The sequence below is a fragment of the Eleutherodactylus coqui genome, chromosome 8 (assembly GCF_035609145.1).
Source record: "Eleutherodactylus coqui strain aEleCoq1 chromosome 8, aEleCoq1.hap1, whole genome shotgun sequence".
Classification (NCBI taxonomy): domain Eukaryota; kingdom Metazoa; phylum Chordata; class Amphibia; order Anura; family Eleutherodactylidae; genus Eleutherodactylus; species Eleutherodactylus coqui.
In genome coordinates this window covers 68,986,874-69,007,772 of record NC_089844.1, presented here as the reverse complement: position 1 = coordinate 69,007,772, position 20,899 = coordinate 68,986,874, and the positions used below count along the sequence as shown (strand labels likewise).

The following is a 20,899-nucleotide window of genomic DNA, read 5'->3' as shown; positions in this document are numbered from 1 at the left end:
ATGCAACTTTGCATCGTGCTTTTAACCATAGAAATATAAGGGTTTTTCTGGGATTCGCAAAAAAAAATGACCATGGAAAGTTGTAATTTAAAAAGTCCTACTCGCCTCGTTAAAGGGCCTGCAGTCCAATGCAGGAGCCCCAACCCTTGCTGTACCGAACCCGGAAGAAGCTAAATGGTCACTAACTGCAACGAAAACCATCTAGAATAAGCAGCCCAACCAAAGATATCTAATAGACTGGTAACAACATGTGAAATGGAAGTAAAGTGATTTTGTAACATAATCCACTTTTTAGCTCATTCCATACATGGTAGATACCACTACCTGCAAAAAAAAAATGGTCCTCGGTTTACAAATGCAGCAATTGGCAATAGAAATGATCTGCAGACCAATGTTCTGTAGTAATGCTTACATCATCTTAGGTTACAGATCATTGGAATTGCTGAGATCATGTAATTCACGCCACAAAGCTGATGAATCATATAAAGCTGTTTCCTCAGCAATAAATCAGGAGTTTCAAGCAGCTCGGAGCCTTTAGCGTCAGTTGGTAAACTATTTAATGCTGCTACTAGCCAGTATCACAGTCGTGCTCTCATAGATTGCTTAATTATAAACAGCGAACGGAATGGAGCCTATTAACGGATATGAGCCCCAACAGGCAATCCGATGATAGATGTACAAACAGTTGGACGGGGCTGCCTTTACACTTCGTTACTACATGGTGAAGAGTTGTTTTTTTTCTGCTTGGGGTGGACATTACTGTTTGTTAACAGATGGAAGTGTGAATGTAGTTCTTATACTAGAGAAGGGTGTCACATAGTAAAGGGCTTTCAATATTTAGAGTGCTAAATAGCATTTGGAGGAAGGGGTATGTTTGTTGAAAAAGTTTTTAAAAAGACAGAGGATACAAGGTACATATAGCAATGGAACATGCTTAGTAGAGATGAGTAAGCGTACTCGGTAAGGACAGATACTCAAGTGAGTATTGTCCTTACCGAGTACTTGCCTGCTCGCCCGCAAAGGTTCGGGTGCCGGCAGGGGGCGGGAAGTGGCGGGGGAGAGCGGGGGGAACGGGAGGGAGATCTCTCTTTGTCTCCCCCCACCCCCCCCCTCCCCCCCACCGCTCCCTCCTGCTCACTCCCGCAACACAGCGCTCACCCACGCCGGCACCCAAATCTTTGCGGGCGAGCAGGCATGTACTCGGTAAGGACGATACTAGCTCGAGTTTTGTTTGTGTTGTGCAAAAGTGACTCATATAATATAGTTATCAGGTCAATTTTATTGCAGAGTGTGCGCTGTAGAAACAAGACGCACACAAAGATGGCAGAACTTCAGTTTTTCTTTCCATTTCTGTTTACTTAGAATTGTTTTAGAAGATTTTTTAACTTAGAAGTTTTTTAGTACATTATATGGTACCATTAAAAAACAACAACTTGTCCCTCAATAAACAAGCCCTCGGACATCTATGTCGATGGTTAAATAAAAAAGAGTTGGGCTTTTTTAAAAGGGTGTTGCAAAAATTGATAATGGGGGGGAGCACCGCATCCTCAAGGGTATAAGGTTAAAATTCGTTCCGTTGCTAAAGGCCCACTTAGACACAATGATTATCTCTGAAAATTCGCTCAAAAGCCATCTCTTGAGCGATAACCGTTGCGTGTGAATGTGCTCGTCCTTTAGTTTTGTGCCGAATGATGGATTTCGGTTCGGCTTGAAATCCATTGTTTGGCAGAAGAGCTGATAAGACAGACCGCACGCTGTGTTCTGCCCGGGGAGCGCTGATAACAGCTGATTGCATAGTCTCAGCTGTCCGCCCTGTGGCAGAACAAAGAGAATTTATTCAGGGAACAGTGGGCAGTCCTCTGAATAAATTCAGCTCCAGTCAGCTCACAGGCTACTAATTGGTACTAATAGGCATTAGTACCAATTAGTAGAATTATGCAAAGTGATTGCTCAAAAGCCATCTTTTGAGCGATCATCTTTGTGTCTAAATGCACCTTAAAGCCTCATGTCCACGGGGAAAATCAGATCCGCTGCAGATTCTACATGGAGAATCTGCAGCGGGTCCCTCCTGCCCCGCGGACATGAGCGCTGAAAATAGAAATTTAAAAGCATTTACCTATCCGTAGCGGGCGGCGAAGGTCAGCTGTTCCTCACGGCCGGATCTTCATTTTCGGCCGGCGGATGAATTCCTGACGCCGGCGGCACGTCGCCGGCACGTCGTCGACGTGCCGCGCGCATGCGCCGGGCACATCCGCCGAGCCGAAGCAAGGGAGATGCGGCCGTGAGGAAGAGCAGAGCTTCGCGGCCCGCTGCGGGTGAGTAAATGCTTTTAATTCCTATTTTAGGTCTCGCGGATCCGGACGGCTTCCATAGGCTTCAATAGAAGCCCGCGGGAGCCGTCCCCGCGGGAGACCCGCATGAAAATGGAGCATGGTCCAGATTTTTTCATGCTCCATTTTTTTTTAAATGCCTTTTATTGACGATCCGCGGGTATTTATCTACCCGCGGGTGGTCAATGCATCCCTATGGGGTGCGGATCCGCGCGCGGGAGATCCGCTGCGGATTTTAAATCACATTTTGCCCGTGGACATGAGCCCTTAGGGGTGTTAACTGCATTTAAGGCGACTCGAGTTATGCGTTAAATATATTTACAGCAGACATAAAGGCAAAATCTAGAAGAAAAAAGTTACATATTTGGGAGGCTTTTCCCAGTTTTAATGGCGCTTAGCTTAGTATTTTCCAGGGAGAATACTATTGATGACCTTGTAACTGCAGACACAGCTTATTGAAATCCATCGATTTCAATAAGAGCTGCACTTGCAGTTACTAGCACTGGCCACTGCACAGAGGTTGGAGCAGAGACTTCCGCTGCTTCTATTCCAACCCCTGTGTATTTGCATCACTGTCAGCGGGCTCAATTAGCTGATCAATTGGGGTCATTTCAATGAATGGGAGTATAGTAGCATGTTTTTTGTGCATGCACAAAGTACAGTAAAAGATGCGGCTGTGCACACAAATACACAATACCCTTTGTACAAATGCGCGTATAAAGGCCTCCTGCACACGGGTGGGATTCTGCCTCTGGATTCTGCAGCAAATCGATTGTGATTTTCCGCTCGGGGGTCAGAAACCACAGCATGCTGCGATCTTCTGCGGACTATGCATGGCTGACCTCCATTGAAGTCAATGGAAGCCATCCGTCCTGTGGCCATTCTGCAATCATCATTGCAGAATGGCCGCAGGAGCTCCATCATCGCCATAGCAATGGCGCGGCGTCCTCTCAACTGCGCATGTGCCGGACGGCTCTCCGGCTGGCACAGTCGCAGCACAGGAGGCAGCATCATCGCCATAGCAACAGCACTGGGTCCTCTGTACTGTGACTGTGCCAGGCGGCGCTCTGACTGGCACATTCACAGCAGAGGAGAAGACGCCGGACAGGTAAGCTGGGGTCGGTCACCAGCCGGGTACCGGGTCAAACTCCGCTGCGATAATCCCGCCCATGTGCAGGCGGACAAACTTGCTTTTGCCGCGTGGCACCAGCCTAAGGGCTTATTCACACGAATGTACTTGTGTATGAAAAATCCATGTGCGAAAAACGCGGAGAATAGAACCCATTGATTTCATTTGGTTCATTCAAATGCATGTATTTCGCATGTATATTTAGTTAGCACAAAAAAATTACAGCATTCTCTATTTTTCTGCACATTTGCGCACAAAAATAGCACTTATTAAACTAATTAACTTAATTGCATATTTCAATAAATAGAAGTCCGATTGTGTTGGGTTTTTTTTGCGTGCACAAAATGCATAAAATGCTGCGCAAATACGCATGTAAATGCGCATACACTTGTGTGAATCCGGATTTAGGCCTGTGTCACATGGACGTAAGAGCATTTACATGCGCAGTTGCGCAATGGGCATTATGTGTTTGTGCGAATTTGCATGTTTTACTCTGTATTTGTGCGCGCAAATTGTACAACATTTTCCTGTGCGCGAAAAAGCAATGAGTGGGTTATTAGTGTAATGTGTGCAAATATGCAGGAAAATAGTGCATGCCGTGTATACTTTTGCGCAAGTAGGGTCGTGTGACACAGGCCTGAGTCCAACGCTCTTTATACTAAACCGTGACACGGATGGCATACGTATTGTATTGATGCTGACGTTAGAGCTTCCTCCATAGTCTGAACTTTGGCAGATAGCCTTTTCAATTTAAATATTTGGCGTGTGCATAACGACGGCAGAATGCAGCAATACTCCTCAATGCAGATTTTCAATTACTGCGATAATTTGCCAATGATGGAATTTTATATGAAGAGCTATTGGCATGTCCCTGCTTGGCAGCTAGAAGCTGGCAGCAGCTGAATGCGTTCTGTAACTCAGCGTTTTATTGTTTACTGAGGCGGTCCAGTAGTGATGCTGCAGCTAACTCCGGCGCACGCTGCAATTTCTCCGTGCAGCCATTAATCTAAATGCTTCAATTATCAGTTTGTTCGGAACATTCATACTGTCTAGTGCTGTGTATGGGGAAAAGTCTTATCACTTGCTTAGTAAGTTTAGTTTGTGGAAAGAAAGGTTGTACCAATAACTGTAATAGAGCTGATTCTATTAAAGTAACATGGTCACCAAGATGTGCCCCTGTAAGCCACAGTGGTGGGTGCAATTGGTTACCCTGAACTACAGTCTAAGGTATCATTTGATGTAATTCTATTGCAAGTAGTGTAATGTTATTCTTATTAGTTGCAGTACTGATCCAAATCTACAACATGAGTAAATTCAACAGTTTACACTAGTTTATAGTGAAAAAGACTTAGTAATAAATGACAGACTGAACATGAGTCAACAATGTGATGCAGCAGCAAAAAAAGCAAACACAATTCTGGGATGTATCAAGAGAAGCATAGAGTCTAGGTCACGTGAGGTAATTATCCCCCTCTACTCTTCCTTGGTCAGACCTCCTCTGGAATACTTGATAAAGACAACCAAGTTGAAACTTTGCACATTCGTATGGAGGAATAAAGTATTTTTTTAAAACTTTTTTTGCACCATTTATGCTGTCACACTATTTCTTTTGCCTCATCTGGAATACTGTGTCCTGTTCTGGGCACCCCAATTTAATAAAGACATCAACAAACTGGAGCAAGTTCAGAGAAGAGTTACCAAGATGGTGAGCGGTCTGCAAATCAGGTCTTATGAGGAACGGTTAAAGGATCTGGGAATGTTTAACTTGCAAAATAGAAGGCTGAGAGGAGACTTAATAGCTGTCTACAAATATCTGAAGGGCTGTCACAGTGCAGAGGGATCGGCCCTATTCTCAATTGCACAAGAAAGGACTATTAGCAATAGGATGAAGCTGAAAGCGAGGAGACACAGATTAGATATTAGGCAGTGAGGGTGATCAATGAGTGGAACAGGTTACCACGGGAGGTGGTGAGTTCTCCTTCAATGGAAGTGTTCAAATAAAGGCTAAACAGACATCTGTCTGGGATGATTTAGTGATTTTATGTAGTCATTGAATGATATCTGGACAACACATTGCTGCAAATTAGACTTTTCACCTAAATTTATTGCAGCTCTGTGTGATGGCATTCCAAAAAGCTAATCGGATCCAGTTATAGGTTTAAACCCAAGCAGGCTTCCGTGTAGTCCTCAACGCCGACGGAGCATCTCTTGGTGGGAACGGGGTTTGAATACCATTCCTCCAGCAAGCGATTGCTCTGATTGGTTCATGAGCGCCGTCTCAGTCAATCAAAGACGGTGCTCGATAAACCAATCACAGCCATTCAATGATGTCATTCGCTGAGGCGGCGCTCGTGAACCAACCAGAGCAATCACTTGCTTGGAGGCAGGGTATTAAAGCCCCATTACCAGCAAGAGATTCTCCGTCTGCGTTGAGGACTGCACGGAAGCCCACCGGAGTGCCGCAGCCCAGCGTGAGTGTCCCGGACGGCTAGGTGAGTATTGCTTTTTTTCATGTAGTATAGCTAGGGCTTATTTTAAGGGTAGGGCTTGTAAATCAAGCCCTCATCCCCCTCCTGAAAACTGTGGTAGGTCTTATTTTCTGGGGGAACATGGTATTTGTTCAGTTAAAAGAATGGAAATCTAATGGAACAGAAGCAAACTGGAAGCTTTCTGTTTTGTCTTCCATTTTTTTTGAAAAGCCGTTGAAATTAATAGGGAAAAAACGGAAACCTTTTTTTATCACTTTAATTCCATTTCTCTGCTCCGCGGATTTATTACCGCCCTAACAGAAGTGTGAATGCAGCCTTGAAGAGATCTCTATTAGACATGTTCCAATGGATTTATAAACTCTGAGAGCTACAAGCCTGCAGCTGATGTTGGATAATCCTGCTTAACGAGTTTTTCTTAATTTTCCCAACAGGCCACCTTGGGGTGCGATTACACGAGCATCGGTGGCCGCCAGTAGCGCTTGCAAATTATCGCTATCTGCCAGGCTGCACCTGGACTTGCAACTTGAAATATTGGCAAGCCCAGGTGCAGTCTAGCAATTAGCAGTAAATTGCAAGACTTACCTGCGACCACTAGCACACATGTAATAGTATTCTTAATGGGGCACTGATTACTAATACAAAGCAATTAGATTGAGCTAATTTTGTAGGTCCTGCTTCAAGCTCTTGTACCTCTGCATCTTCACCCCATGTTGTATACATCACTAATGTATGGCGGTGACCTTGGAAGGAGGTGTACGTGTATTTGGTCACATTCGGTTCTCCCTGAATTGACATACTAAAACGTTATGTAGGCTCTTAAGATTGTTTGTCACTGTTGATTATTTCTGATCTGTTGTGTCCTGGGTATTACGAAGCAATATATATGAGGTTAATTGACACAGAAGTGTAAGGTGAAGCTTAATGTGAAACTTTACTTCTCTCAAAATGTAGAATGTTACTGAATGTAATCATTTTTGGTCCACTTTTTCCAGTTTTGATATTTTAATTGTTTGCTTATAAAATAGTCTGATAATTACCAGCAGTATCAGGGGTGTTTAAAGAAGCCATAGGACCCCATTGCAAAATTGAAATCGTGTCCCATTAAACCACGAGTACCTTCAATAGTAAGTACAGTCATAACATAAAAGCTTATGGTTACTTTTAGCACTAGTAGAACTCAGCATGAGCTTGAACCAAGTTTTTAGCAAAGTTCTATCCAAAATAGGGTTTGGTTCGCTCAACACTAGTCCTAAAGACTGGTGTATAACACTGTCCTAAAAGCTCTCTCAGGATATTATACAGGGCTCTTATGGCTCTTAGGGCTTATTCAGATGACCATATATCGGCTGGGTGAGCCGATATACGGTGTCCTTATCTGCAGAGGGAGGAGAATGGAAGAGCCAGGAGCAGGAACTGAGCTCCCGCCCCCTCTTCGCCCCCTGCCACTATTTGCAATTGGAGGAGGTTGGATGGGGGTGGAGCTAAGTTCACCACTTAGCTCCGCCCCCTGCCGTGCACTCCCATTGCAAATAGTGGCAAGGGGCTTAGAGAGGGCGGGGAAGGGGCGGGAGCTCAGTTCCTGCTCCTGGCTCTTCCATCCTCCTCCCCCTGCAGAGGGGGACACCGTATATCGGCTCAGCATGAAAATGCAGCCGATATACAATCGTCTGAATAAACCCTTAGACAGTGTTATGCACCAATTTGTCAGAAGCATCAGTGAAGGTACAAGTGATGACATTTATGTCTGTTTTGGGAAAACGTCTTTATAATGAACTGAACATTCACTTTTACAATCATAAATATTTCTCTGTCCTTAGATAAAGGAACAGTTAAACAGGTTGTCAACTTATAAACTATGGGTGGCTTATCATTGGGATAGGCTATCAATAGTAGAGCAGCTGAGGTCTGCTGCCTGGGGTCCACACTGATCAGCTGTTTGACTGACAAGTGTGATCATTCACTGATCTGAATTCTGCCAGAAGCAGACAGCTCCATTCCCACTGCAGTGGCTTGGCTTGGTATTACACATGGAATTACCATTCACTCTATTGGGAACTTTGCCTGTAATACCATGCCCAGCCACAGCAGAAAGATCGGAGCTGTCTGCATCTTGCAGAAATTGGATCATTGCATGAGCACACTGGCCTAGCAAACAGTTGCTCAGCAGAGATCCCAGGCAGCAGACACCTGCCAATAGTTTACATTACAACTGGAAAACACCATTGGCCAATATGTTCTGCAGTTCTGCATGCAGTGTATTTGTACATCAAGTATAGGTTGATACCTCTGTGTGATTACATTTCTGTTAACAGGAAGGAGATAGTTGGGAAATCATAGAGGGACTGAAGATAGGACAAACAAGTGTCCAGAAACCCGAAAAACATGAAGGATTCATGCTGAAAAAAAGAAAATGGCCACTAAAAGGTTGGCATAAAGTAAGTGTTAATACTTATTGTACACTCATTGTAGTATCCATCATGTTAGAGCTTACAGCAACCATGGTAGTGTTATGGGAATATATGTATTCTATTGTGTGTGTGTATGTGTGTATGTATGTATGTATATATATATATATATATATATATATATATATATATATATTATGTGAGACAGTGACCGGCAAAGTGCTGGAGGGCCGTTACATTTCGCCTAGGATGCTCTCCTATGCGGCTTTAGGGGGCACTTGGGCAGATACGTGCCACTGCGCAGCCTGGGCTCGGTGGAGGAAGCCAGCAGTATGGTGTCAGTAACACTAAGTTACTGACACGCTGTAGCAAGTAAGTGGCTCCAAGCCGCATAATCTGGGCCGGCTTTTCCTGGAGTGACCAAAGCGAAGGGTGGGATGGTCACTCCCACGTACCAGGTGAGGCTGGTACCAGGCCATATAAAGCCTGGGCCTACAGGGCCTAGGAGAGCGCTGAGACCTCTGCAGGTCTGAGAGTCCTGGCTGGCTGTGTGCAGGAGCCATTTTGATTACCAGTGTGTAGACAGGAACACTACATGTTTAGTAAGTGCTCAGACGAGCAGGATTTCCTTTATGTTTGCCTGATGTTAAGGCCTGTATTTTGCTTTGTTTGCTTGGAAATAAACCCAGGCAAAGCCTGGACTAAAGACTTTATCGCAAGTGTCACTGTCTCTGACTGCTTATGCCCAGGTTGCTACCGATCCTAAACGCTATCCCTCACAATATATATATATATATATATATATATAAAATCTTCCTTCTTTCCGACTTAGTAAATAACAACATCTAAATGGTTAACATACGCTGGAATGTACAAGATACTTCTGTAACTCCCACACTTATTTCCCAGGGAAAAAGCTGTCTGAGAGTGCTCTGGGACCCTCACTACTGATAAGAGAAGCTACTCATGCCCCCACCTTCGTGTGTTTAAGATAATGATGAACACCCTATTAGTTTCGTTTATAAGAAGTCAAGTGTTTTAGTTGTAACACAGGCCTTAAGGTGTTAACATCTGTTAATCATTACAAATTAAGCCAGTCATGAGTTGTTATGACTTTGAGGGCATGTATTTCTTTTGCTGCGTCATTTGGAATATATTTGTACCGTGATGTTGTTAATAAATCAGAAGCATATTACCTTTGATACAGATGTGTGTCTCTGGCTATATCGGCATGCTTGCACTTCTCATAACCAATTTGGAGCAATACAGTGAAGTCAGAGGGATATGATTTATTTCTTATAATAGTAGAAAACTCCAAAAGAAAACTTCATCCTCAATATCCACAACTGACGGGCAATAATGGGTTCAGCAGGGACTGAAAAAATTGTTATAAAATTATAGGATTAAAAGAAATACTATACCAGATTTTTTTCTACTGCAACGTTTACTTCATTTTTTTAAATTAGATGCACCATATGCACATTTCCATCATTCTTTTATTATTTTTTATCATTAAGACAAAGATACCCTAGCCATTAAAGAAGCGTCTCATCAGGTCTGCTTGTCACCAGGAGTTCAGCTCTTGGACGCTCTAGGTACATGGCTGGCTTTGCCGGGGACAGCAGCATGCAGCAATGCATTTTGTCGTATTACAATGAGGCCATTCAGATCGCTGTGGGAGTTGCCTTCATTCCATTGCTTTCAATGGGATAGCACTGCACTCCTCTGCCACAACTGTGGCAGGATATTCGCTCATCCTTGCGGGGAGTCCCATCATCATTGAACACTGTGACGATGCTGTCACAGTGTTCAGTGATGAGGGGACCTTCATGGAGCAGCTGCGCTTCTCCAAGCAAAGCTGCTCCAGTGAACGGGCAAAGTTTCATGCGCTGTGCATATGAAACTTTGCCCGTTTGCACGTTTTCCACTTATGCAAGCATCATATTTTTTTTGCACACATAGGCACGCAAAAAAACACGCTCCTCTGACCTCGGCCTTTAGAGGTGGAATTCGTGCTGAAATTTCCACAATGAATTCTGCCATTTGAACATACCCTAAGGGTACATTCACATGTGGTGGATTTTAGAGTGAATCCGGACCAAAATCTACACCATAGGATCTGCAGCAAATCCACCCCATGTGAATATACCCTAAAAATTAGGTTACTTTCCATAGAAAGCATCTTGGATGTCTAATGGCTTCTTCACACGGGCGTATCCGTGTTACTGAAAGAAGAAGACAGCCGCACTGCAGGTGCGGACGACTCTCCGCACCGCCAGAAAAAAGAACACATGACCGGCAATGGAGCGGAGAGTCGTCCGCACCTGCAGTGCGGCCATCTTATTTTTCCTCCACAAGCGGAAACCGCAATTAGTTTCCACTTGTGTGCAAGAGGAACCACTTTTTCATAGCATGCTATGGACGGTATTTACTGCGGAACCCGGAGGCGTATACTAGCCGCGGATTTCACAATGCAAATCCACCCCTGTGCTGGCGGAACAAGACTAGGTCAAGGACTTGTATCGTGTCTGTATGGGAGGATCAGAAATAAAACACGAGAAATAAAAGTGAAAACAATAAAAAGTAATTAACCATTGCTTACCATGGCCTTACTTTTCAGTACCGTTGGTGTATGAAACCTATTACCACCCAGCAAAATTCCTAGAACATGGGAAAAGACTAAAACCGTTTATAGACCATTGAAGTTCTTATTTCAAAGGGATTTTGTGTACACGATGCGTCATACTGAGTTAGATTCTGCTTGGTCCCTCGGCTTGGAACAATTTCTAAGCAGTAATGTTTTTCACATTCACAGTCACCCATAATAAGTTTCATATGTGCAATAAATTCCAATGTGCGGATAAGTTCCGTGAGCGTCATTGTAGCCAATTACATCGCAGTCTCCAGAAGCTGTAAAGATCAGTGACTGTAAAATTGATAAATCCACAATGTAAGCCAACGCAGAAAGTGATAAAATGGAGGAAAGTAAGAAAGTAGACGAATATGAAGTTGATTATTCAATATTTTGTTTAGTCCACTTGATTTTTTTTCTAATCAACGTATTCATTTAGTTACGGGACAGTGATTACACATGTTGTTAGCTGTTTAGTCGTTCACGACCCTCGTCCCTAAAGGCGAGCTCCCTCCATGTTTTTCGGTTTTGCACTGCTTCTTTCAGTTGTGTGATATCCATGCCAGTATCGGCTCTAACAGTATCGGCCATCGTGTCCTTTGGCGGTCAAGTCTTCTTTTACCACTCATCTGGCCAACATTATAGATTTTTCTAGCCACTCTGCTGGCATTACATGGCCAAAATCCGTGAGTCTGATTAACTTGCCCTCCATTGATATATTGGGTCTTCTACGAGTCAGGACTTCTCTTGCCGTCCAGAGCATACGCAGCAGTTTTCGACAGCTCAAATGCATCAATCCTCCTTCTATCAGCTTTTTTTGCAGCCCAGCTTTCACATCCGTACATGGCCAAGGGCAAAACGATGGTTTGCACTATCCTGTGTTAAGTTGCTATGCCGATATCCCTACTTTTCCAGATTTTGTCCATGTTTAGTATCGCGCTTCGCCCCAATGCTACCCTGTGTTTTATCTCTGGCATAGATTCTGCAGCCTGGTCAAGTTTTGAGCCAAGGAAAGTTGAAGTCCCGCACACATTCCATGACCTCATTGTCCATTTTTTGCAGTTGTCATAATTTTAGTCTTCTTTAAATTCAGGTAAAGGCCCATTTTTTCACTTTCAGGTTTAATCTTACAGATCAGCCGCTTCAGACGTGCTCCTGTTTTTGCAAGCAGAGTTGTGTCAGCTGCATAACGGAGATTGTTGATGTTTCTTCCACCTGTTTTCACCCCAATTTCCAATTCTTCTAAGTCCATTTTTCGCATGTAGGTTAAAAAAGAAGGGTGAGAGAATGCAGCCCTTTCGGACACCTTTACCGATCCCAAACAGATCTGTTTTCCCATACTGTGTTCCTTTTTAACACACCCTCTTTCTTAGGAGGGTCCACTGATCACAGGTTTCAAACATCAAGGGTTGTATTCCCCTGTATCGTCACCACAGGAAAAATTAGACTCTGTTCACACCATTGGACAGATTTATCTAAAGCCGGTATTTTACACGTCAGTCTTAAAAATCTGGCGAGTAAGATGTGCCAAATGTAATAAGAGCCGCAAGACTTTTACTACAATTGGCAGATCTTGGGCCAGCTGTGCGCAACTTTCTGAAATCCATGGCTGGTAAAGCCAGCTGTAAATCTGTGCTATTATTTCTACCATGTGCTGGCATAAATTATATTGAATTTGATGGGTTGTGGCTGGCCCGGCCCCCTACCAAACCACACCCACTTTATATAAAATGCCAAGGGTGTCATAAAAAGCAAAAAAGGCCCAATTTTCTTGAGCAAGTGAGATTTGTGTAAAAATGTGACTTTTTAATGCCAGAATTGTGGCGTAAATCTGTTTATGAATTCTTCCCTATGTTCAGTGTACACACTAGCTGTATATGGGGAAACTATAGTGGAATAGATGTATTTCAGAAGAACGCCCTTTTTGCATATGCGCAGCTGACGTTTGTTATCATGCCTTTTTATTCACTGTATGGAAAACTGCAGTTGACAAAAACATTCCAAACAGTATTCAGTTTTTATAGTTGGAGTCAGTGGGTCCCGTATGCATTTATATGTTACATACAGTTGTATGCATCCAGGCTATACGCTCAGTGTATATTTCCAGAGAACAGTATATTTTTCATTATAGACAAATCCATGTTCATTGCAGGGCACTTGGAAGTCATATTCCTTAACTGCAAATCATAAGTCAAGTTCGAAAGATAAGAAAACTCTTCCTTGGTCTTTGAGTTATACAGACTGGGACAAAACCGGTAATAAGCCTGCCACAAGCCACTCTTGTAAAAACAACTTCCATATTCAGATATATGCACTTTGGGGAGAGTTGTATGGCAGCCGTACCCCTCCCAGAATCTGCAGGGTTATGTGGATTACATGCACAAGAGTTGCTGTCTTGAAGCCCTAAAGGACCAGACACTTTTTAGGGGTTTTACCCATGTGGTGGTTTTACTGCCCTATTTTTTTTTTCTTCAGCTGCCCAAATTATTTTAGCTGCTTTTCTTTTTCTCCTGTGCCTTAAAGGGCTGCTTTTTATCTTTTTTTTCACTGACTTCCTGTTTTATTAGGGTTAAAAAACTTTTTGAAAAATGATTTTTACAAATTTGTAATTGTTTGTTTTTTTTTAAATTAGTATATTTACTCTAAAATAAAATACAGGAATTGGTTCCTCATTTTGTTTCAGATAAATGATATATAGTTGGTATAGTCTCAGATTACAGGGCGAAAATGGCAATGTCTTATGTGTTGGCATCGGCGGTGGGTCATGTTCTTTCTTATGTATACATTTTTATTTTATTTTATAATTTTTTTACTTATTTTTGTAACAACTTTTTTTTTAACATCTATGACCCCTGTGACGTTTTATAAGCCCCCTGTGGTTCATTAACACTGTCTTTTTTTTTTGTAATTTCATACTTTTTCACTGTAGCTGGTACATCCATAGGAGCCTCAGTTACTGGGAAAAACATCCCCTGTAGTGACAGTAGCCACCAACAGAGCTGATCTGGGTCTGTTAGGACCCTGCAGCTCTGCATTGACAGCGGGCACTCAGAGATTGCATGATCGCCAGGTCGCATAGCGGAGCTAACACTTCCGCTTTCTCTCTACATTTACATAACTGTCATTGAGCGCTATGTAGCTTGCAAGAGAGAAGAAAGAAGCAGTTAAAAACTATTCCTGCCTTCTTTCCCGGGTCCTTGGCTGTGACTAATGGCTGAGGACGCTAACTGCTCGTGCTTGATTGCTGTACTTTTGCTGTTGACCAGGATTAAAGCCCAGGACCAAGAGCCGTAATTTTACCGCACTTGGTCCTTAGAGGGTTAAAGATAGTTTCACAAGAGAGTATTACAGCCACATTTCTGCATCCATAATACAAATATATGTTCTGCCTCACCCATGGAGTTTACTCAAATTTGGAGCATCATAAACTTAGCTTAAAGGGCTAAACATAGGTGACACATTGCCTTTAATTAGTCCGAGGTACACAGGTGGATCGCCTCTACTGAGCGTGAGCACTGATTCTTTACAGTACAAGCCACAATGTGCATTTACTTTGCTTTCCTCCCCAACTTCAGAGATGTAAATTTGCTCTGCATCCTTTTGGAACAAGGATGAATGTGATTGCATTTTCTGTAGAGTGCAGAATATGTCTTGTTACATCGGTAATGAACCACACCGAATGCGAATATGTTTTCCTCCTGACTAGTCCATGACTAGAGTGAATGCTATAACACATATACTGAAGATAGCATAGATTTTTTAGTTTTGCACTATATTTGGAGACTACTTTTGGCAGCACCATTTGAACTAGTTTGTTGAATTTCTATCCCGTCTATATACAACTGCATGCCTACAATTCTGCAGATGTCTGTTATTAAAGTTATTTTCATATCTGTGTAGGCGGCTTCGTTTGGAGCCTTCGGTGCACATTTAGCACAAAATCATGGATCAAATAGTGCAGTATGTTGCACTATTTCATCCAGGAAAATGTCTGGTGGCATGACGGAGGCCCATCGGTCCCCATTATAGTCACTGGAGTCCATCAGATGGCATCTGTGTCCAAGAAGTGTTGGTTACACTTGGTCCTATAGTGTTGGTCCTATGGTGGAGCTGAACAGCAGAAATGAAAAATGCAGGTGTGAACCCATACTAAGACCCCAATCAGATGGCAGTATTTCAGAGGCAAAACCAGGAGGGGGATTAGCAGAGAGAAAGTATAATGGAAAGATTTGCATCTCTTCCATATATTGGACCGACTGCTTACTTCCATAAAAAAATGTATATTGCGTAGCATTTTTTTTTTTTTTTGCACACTGTATACTGTTGTGGACTGCACTTTCCAATAATGTTGAGATAATAATATATACCATGAAAGTGTATGCCAAAAGTACAGTCTTTTCACTTAGGTCTCACACCCACTGGCGATAGATTTTTCTATGATGTGAGAATGAGTGAAAATGCATGATAATGAAACCAATGATTTTCAATGGTTTCATTCTCATTTGCGATGTCTTCACTAAGCCTCGCAGCGCTAGGAATAAACCTGCGCTATCACCCATTGAAGACATAGGGAGTACATCGCGCTCCCCTGACACAGCTATGACAGCTTTGGCAGAGGATTCCTTCATCCAGAGGTCCGCAATGTAATCCCATTGCATTCAATGGGGCTGGTGCTGCTGCAGCCCCATTGAAAGCAATGAAAAAAAGGCCACTTGAAATATAAGCCATTCCCTAAATATCAGCCCTAGCTGTAAAAAAAAAAAAAATAAATTAACTCACCTAGAAGAATTGTCTGGCTCCTTTCTCTGGCCTCGGCAGTCATCTTCTGTCTTCTGGAAGCCAGGGATTGAAAAATCCCCACCCCCAGAAAGCACTGGTCTCATTGGCTGGGCACTCAGCCAATCACAGGCAGCTCTCGGCTATTGAATGACAGCAATGAATGGCTTAGCCCTGCCTGTGATTGACTGAGTGCTGTCTGTGATTGGCAGAGAGCTCAGCAATGACACCAGCGCTTTCTGGGGGTGGGGATTTTCAATCCCCGGCCTCCAGAAGACAACTGCTGGGGAAGGAGAGAAGAGACGGACGGCTCTTCAAGGTGAGTATATATATTTTTTCTATTTTTTTTTACAGCTAGCCATATTTTTCAGGGAAGGGCTTATATTTCAAGCCCTTCCCTGAAAATCATCGCTGCAGGGGTTGCCTGTAACGCACTGCTTTTAATGGGGCCGCAGCAGTGCCGGCCCCATTAAAAGAAATGGGATAGCATCACGGACTTCTGCCACAGCTGTGGCAGAAGATTCCTTAATCCCCGCAGGGATGGAGGAATCCCCTGCCATAGCTGTCACAGCTGTTGCAGAAGTCAGCGATGTACCCCTATGTTTTCAATGGGGTTGGTGCTGCCGACGGCCCCATTGAAAACAATGAGCGATATCGCTGTGATATTGCAGTATTTTATCTGCTCTGCGAGGAACTCTATCTCGCATTGCTAGAGGAATAAACGCTAGTGGGTAGACACCCTAAGGCCTGTGTCACGTGAAACAAAAAAAAAAAAGGCCAAAAGTACAGTTAAACATGAAAATGCGCACGCAAATACACAACATCCATTGCACAAATATGCGGCACAAATCCACATGGAAATGCTGTTATGTCTATGTGACACCAGCCTAAGGCTGTATTTACATGGGACAGTGTGATATTGAAAACTCGGACAGATATTGCACTTGTAAACCAGCGATGTTTCCTTCGATTATGATGTGTTTCCCAACCAAACGTATCGCATTGCTGCATGTGCCATCAGAGGCAGCGCCCAGCCGTCATTGAATGACAGCTGAGCGCTGCCTGTGATTGGATGAGCACTGTGACCAATCACAGGCAGCACCCAGCCTTCATTGAATGACAGCTGAGTGCTGCCCATGATTGGCTGAGCGCTGTGACCCTGGTCCCCGGGGAAATTAAGGAACCCCCTGCCATAGCTTTCACAGCTGTGGCAGGGGAGCATGATGTACCACCTCTGTTTTCAATGGGGCTGGCGCTGCTACCGCGAGTGGGTGTGAGCCCTTACATTTATTTGCAATGATAGTCTGTGGGAATTTTAAATATATGTGCAAAAGATTTATTAATCCTTCTGTTTCCTTTCTCTAAGTTATTTCTATATTTTTTTCACAGAGATTTTTCGTATTGGAAAATGGTATATTGAAGTATTCCAAATCACCCATTGATGTAAGTACTAGTATCTCATTGCCATTAGTCAAACTCAGCTACCATTAATGTGTCCACAAAATGCAGATGGGTTAATAACAGGCAGAAAGCTAATTTTATGGGAAAAAAAAACTTTAAAAAAGCTTTTGAAAGTGAAGATCTGTGAAGGGAAATACTACAGTCTTCTCTCTGCGCTGCAGGGAAAGTCTGGTTATCTCTTCACAGTGTGGGGAATTCTATCTTGTCACTTTCCTGGCTAGTTCATCGCATCTGTGAAGTTCTACTCAGCAGATAGCAGAGGTTAGCACTTAAAAAGTTCTAAAAGACAAACTACCTTATGCCACAGTATAAAATACAAAACATACAAAGATAATGAGTGCCTAAAGCCAAATAAAAGGACAGATACAGATCCATGGTAAGCAAATACAAGCGGACAGCAACACTGTTACTGCTAAAACATATGCAAACAGTGAATATTTGTATGCCTCTACTTTATGAAGGACCCATCAGCAACCCTTCCATGTCTGATTTAGTAAATACGTGTTTTTCCCTGTGAAATGATAGAGAGAAATTGCACTTTTAAAAAACTTTTGACATCTTAAGTTTGATCATTGAAGGGGGGAGGTGGGGGTCTGGGTGCTGAGATCCCCAGTGATAGCTAAAATGAAGGGGCTGCAGCACTCAGCATTTTATATTGTTATGGTAGAGCTACCCTATACACATTAGACATTAGTAGTTCAAACCTGACGATTTTAGCGGGACTAGTCAACAGTCCTATTTGTATAGGGGCCTCCTGACTTTCCATCTACAGATAATGTTGGGAGAAAGAAGGATCCGGCATATCAGTGCCTGATCTTTTTGTCCCCTCCCCCCCTAGAGATCAGCCACTATCAGAGCTGTGTGGCTGTGGCTTTTTCTACTGCCCCCATGTAAAATACATGAACGCTCAGCCAAATCAAGTATTCGTGTGTATAGGGGAGTCAGGAGAAATAAGTTGCTGGCCAAATGAGCATTTGGCTAACAGCTAATGAAGGTATATTGGTAACTTTACAGTGTTAAAGGGTATGGCCATCCTTGATTTTCAAGTAAATTTATAGCATTAATTTACATAAAGCATTGAGTAAAGCTCACCAAATGTAAAAGCCCATTTACACGGAGCGATTATCGCTCAAAAATCGCTAAAAAGCGATCGTTTTAGCGATAATTGTTGCATCTAAATGTGCGTCCATCATGTACTTTTCGGGCACTGCTAGCTGTTCCTACATTCAGTCCAAACTAAAAATCGTCCTTCAACCTTATCAGCAGTTCTCCACGGGTAGTGCTGATAGCATTGTTTCCTGCTGGAAAACAAAGAAACTGAAAGCAGATAAGAGCCCTCTGGCTATTAACTGCTTTCAGCTAAGGCTTCATTTGCACACTAAATTGCTCTTAAGTAGCTTAATAGTTGATGCAAAATGATCGCTCAAAGCTGTCAATCAAACTGTCGTTTGAGCGATCATCGGGCCGAGTAAATGGGCCTTAAGATGGGCCATCATACCACTGAACAATCAGACGTTGGATGGTTCATATCCGCATTTTAAGTGATCTGGTGTCTCAGTGTTGTGTGTGCAATGACTTCCAGGTTGGCCTGGGACGTGATGCGCCTGCTAGCTCATGCATATTTCACTCTTCCTACACAATGGGATGATTGTCAGCTCAGCTAATCAATCAGGTGCTTTCTTGAGCTGTTTAGTTCAACTCCTCTGAACAGAGGTTGCTGATTGCACTGTGTCTGTACTGGCCACGCTGTTCCAGTGGAATCTTTAGTGAAGTCCTCAGTTGTCCAAGTGTTCAGTATTAGGGATTCAGCTAAAACTAAAAAAGTTTGGTACGGTGTTTGCCAGTAGAGCAAAACGTGATTGTTCTCAGTAAGAAGCCAAGTAATCTTGTAGATGGCTAGCAAAAATACATGATGTTGTAGCAAGCTTTCAAACCTACTCAGAGTTCCTTCTCAGGCATAATGAAATAGATCTGAAGAGGCGCATATATATATATATATATGTGTGTATGTATGTATGTGTGTATATATATATATATATATATATATATATATATATATATATATATATATATACACATACGTCAAGGCACAGACATGATGTGATTAATTTGCACTTAGAACAATACTCCTATGCTCATTCTGTTCTGGTATTTTTTTAAGTGCAAAATTAATCACACCATGTCTGTGCCTTGCCATAAGTATGTGTGTGTGTGTATGTATGTGTATATATATATATATATATATATATATATATATATATATATACCTATATGCCTCTTCTAATCTATTCCATTTAAGTTTGAGGAAGAACCCCGGGGAGGTTTGAAAGCTCACTATAAAATCATGTATTTTTGTTAGCCATTAACCCCTTCCCACTATAGGATGTACAGTTATGTCCTGCGGGGTCGGGGTATGTATGATGGCAGATCACGGGGCGACCTCCCTTCATACAGTGCGGATGACGGCTGTTTCTTACAGCCGACACACGCGGGCAACAGCCCCGACAAGCCTCGTGGTTGAGCGGAGATATTAACCATTTAAATGCTGTTGTCAATTCTGACAGCAGCATTTAAATCCCCCGAAATCGTCCCGCAAAAAATGAGCCCTTGCACAACTATGTTGATGGAAAAATAAAGTTATTGGGCGCAGAAAATGGCTGCAGAAAAATGTCTTTGGAAAAAAAAATAAAAGTAATACAAAAAATAATAATAATAATAAATATGTTTAGTATCGTACTAATTGTACTGACCAATAAAATAAAGTTATCATGTCATTTTTGTTGCAGTTGGTGTGCCGTAGAAACAAGACGCCCTGAAAGATGGCGGAAGTTCTTTTTTTTTTTTCAGTTTACTCCACTTAGCATTTTTAAAAAGTTTTTCAGTACATTATATGTTACATTAAAAAAGCAAGCCCTCATACAGCTACATCAATGGATAAATAAGGGAGTTCTGATTTTTATTTTTTTTTAAAGGGGGGGGGGAATGAAAATGGGGGAAAAAAAGGTCTGTATCATTAAGGGATTAAAAGGTCTCATATCTACAAGATTACTTGGTTTCTCTTACTGAGAACAATCACATAGTGATTTAATTAGCTCAGTACTTAGTATCAGAAGGTTAGTCTTTAATGTAGTTTCAGACTGGTTTCCATTCTCTCTCCTGTACTAAGGTTGCCCTCTTCTGGGCAGGTGCTCCGCTTGAGGGACCAGTCTGATTCGGGTGGTTCTGCCAAATGTATCCATGAAATCCTTCATAACTCACTATATTTACAGACCTGTTATCTTTTCAAAGTCCCAAAACTTGTCACCTCTGGTTATGCAAAGTAGTCATCTCAGACGTGTTTTCTGGGACATGGTTTGAAATAAATACGATCTTTTACAAAGTGGTGAATGATCAGCCACAATCATGCATAGTTTAAGTCTCTAGGTGACAGCTTAGGTGAGCTCATATAATATAGTAGAAGAATTCGTTTCATTCTAAATCCGATTAGTGCACAATGCCTGATATAGAAACTTTTCTTTCCAGAATACAAAGCACAGAACCAGCAAGGACTACTAAGAAATTTCAGTTCTGCAGCCTGTAGAACTGTTAATGCATCTCAAGGCTAAATTACAGGAGCTATAACAGTGATGCAGCATATTTGCAAAGTTACCTAACATTAAAAGTGTACCTGACATTTC

At 42.5% G+C, this 20,899-nt stretch overlaps 1 protein-coding gene across 4 annotated transcripts in view; it reads left to right on the top strand.

Annotated features, from left to right (window-relative positions):
* OSBPL6 (oxysterol binding protein like 6) overlaps positions 1 to 20,899 on the top strand; it is a 257,243-nt gene that overhangs the window by 135,646 nt on the left and 100,698 nt on the right. For all 4 annotated transcript variants that reach the window (XM_066575780.1, XM_066575778.1, XM_066575776.1 and 1 more), the window contains 2 exons: positions 8,261 to 8,383; positions 17,151 to 17,204. In XM_066575780.1, the coding sequence (XP_066431877.1) occupies positions 8,261 to 8,383; positions 17,151 to 17,204 (177 nt within the window). The remainder of the gene's footprint in view (positions 1 to 8,260; positions 8,384 to 17,150; positions 17,205 to 20,899) is intronic.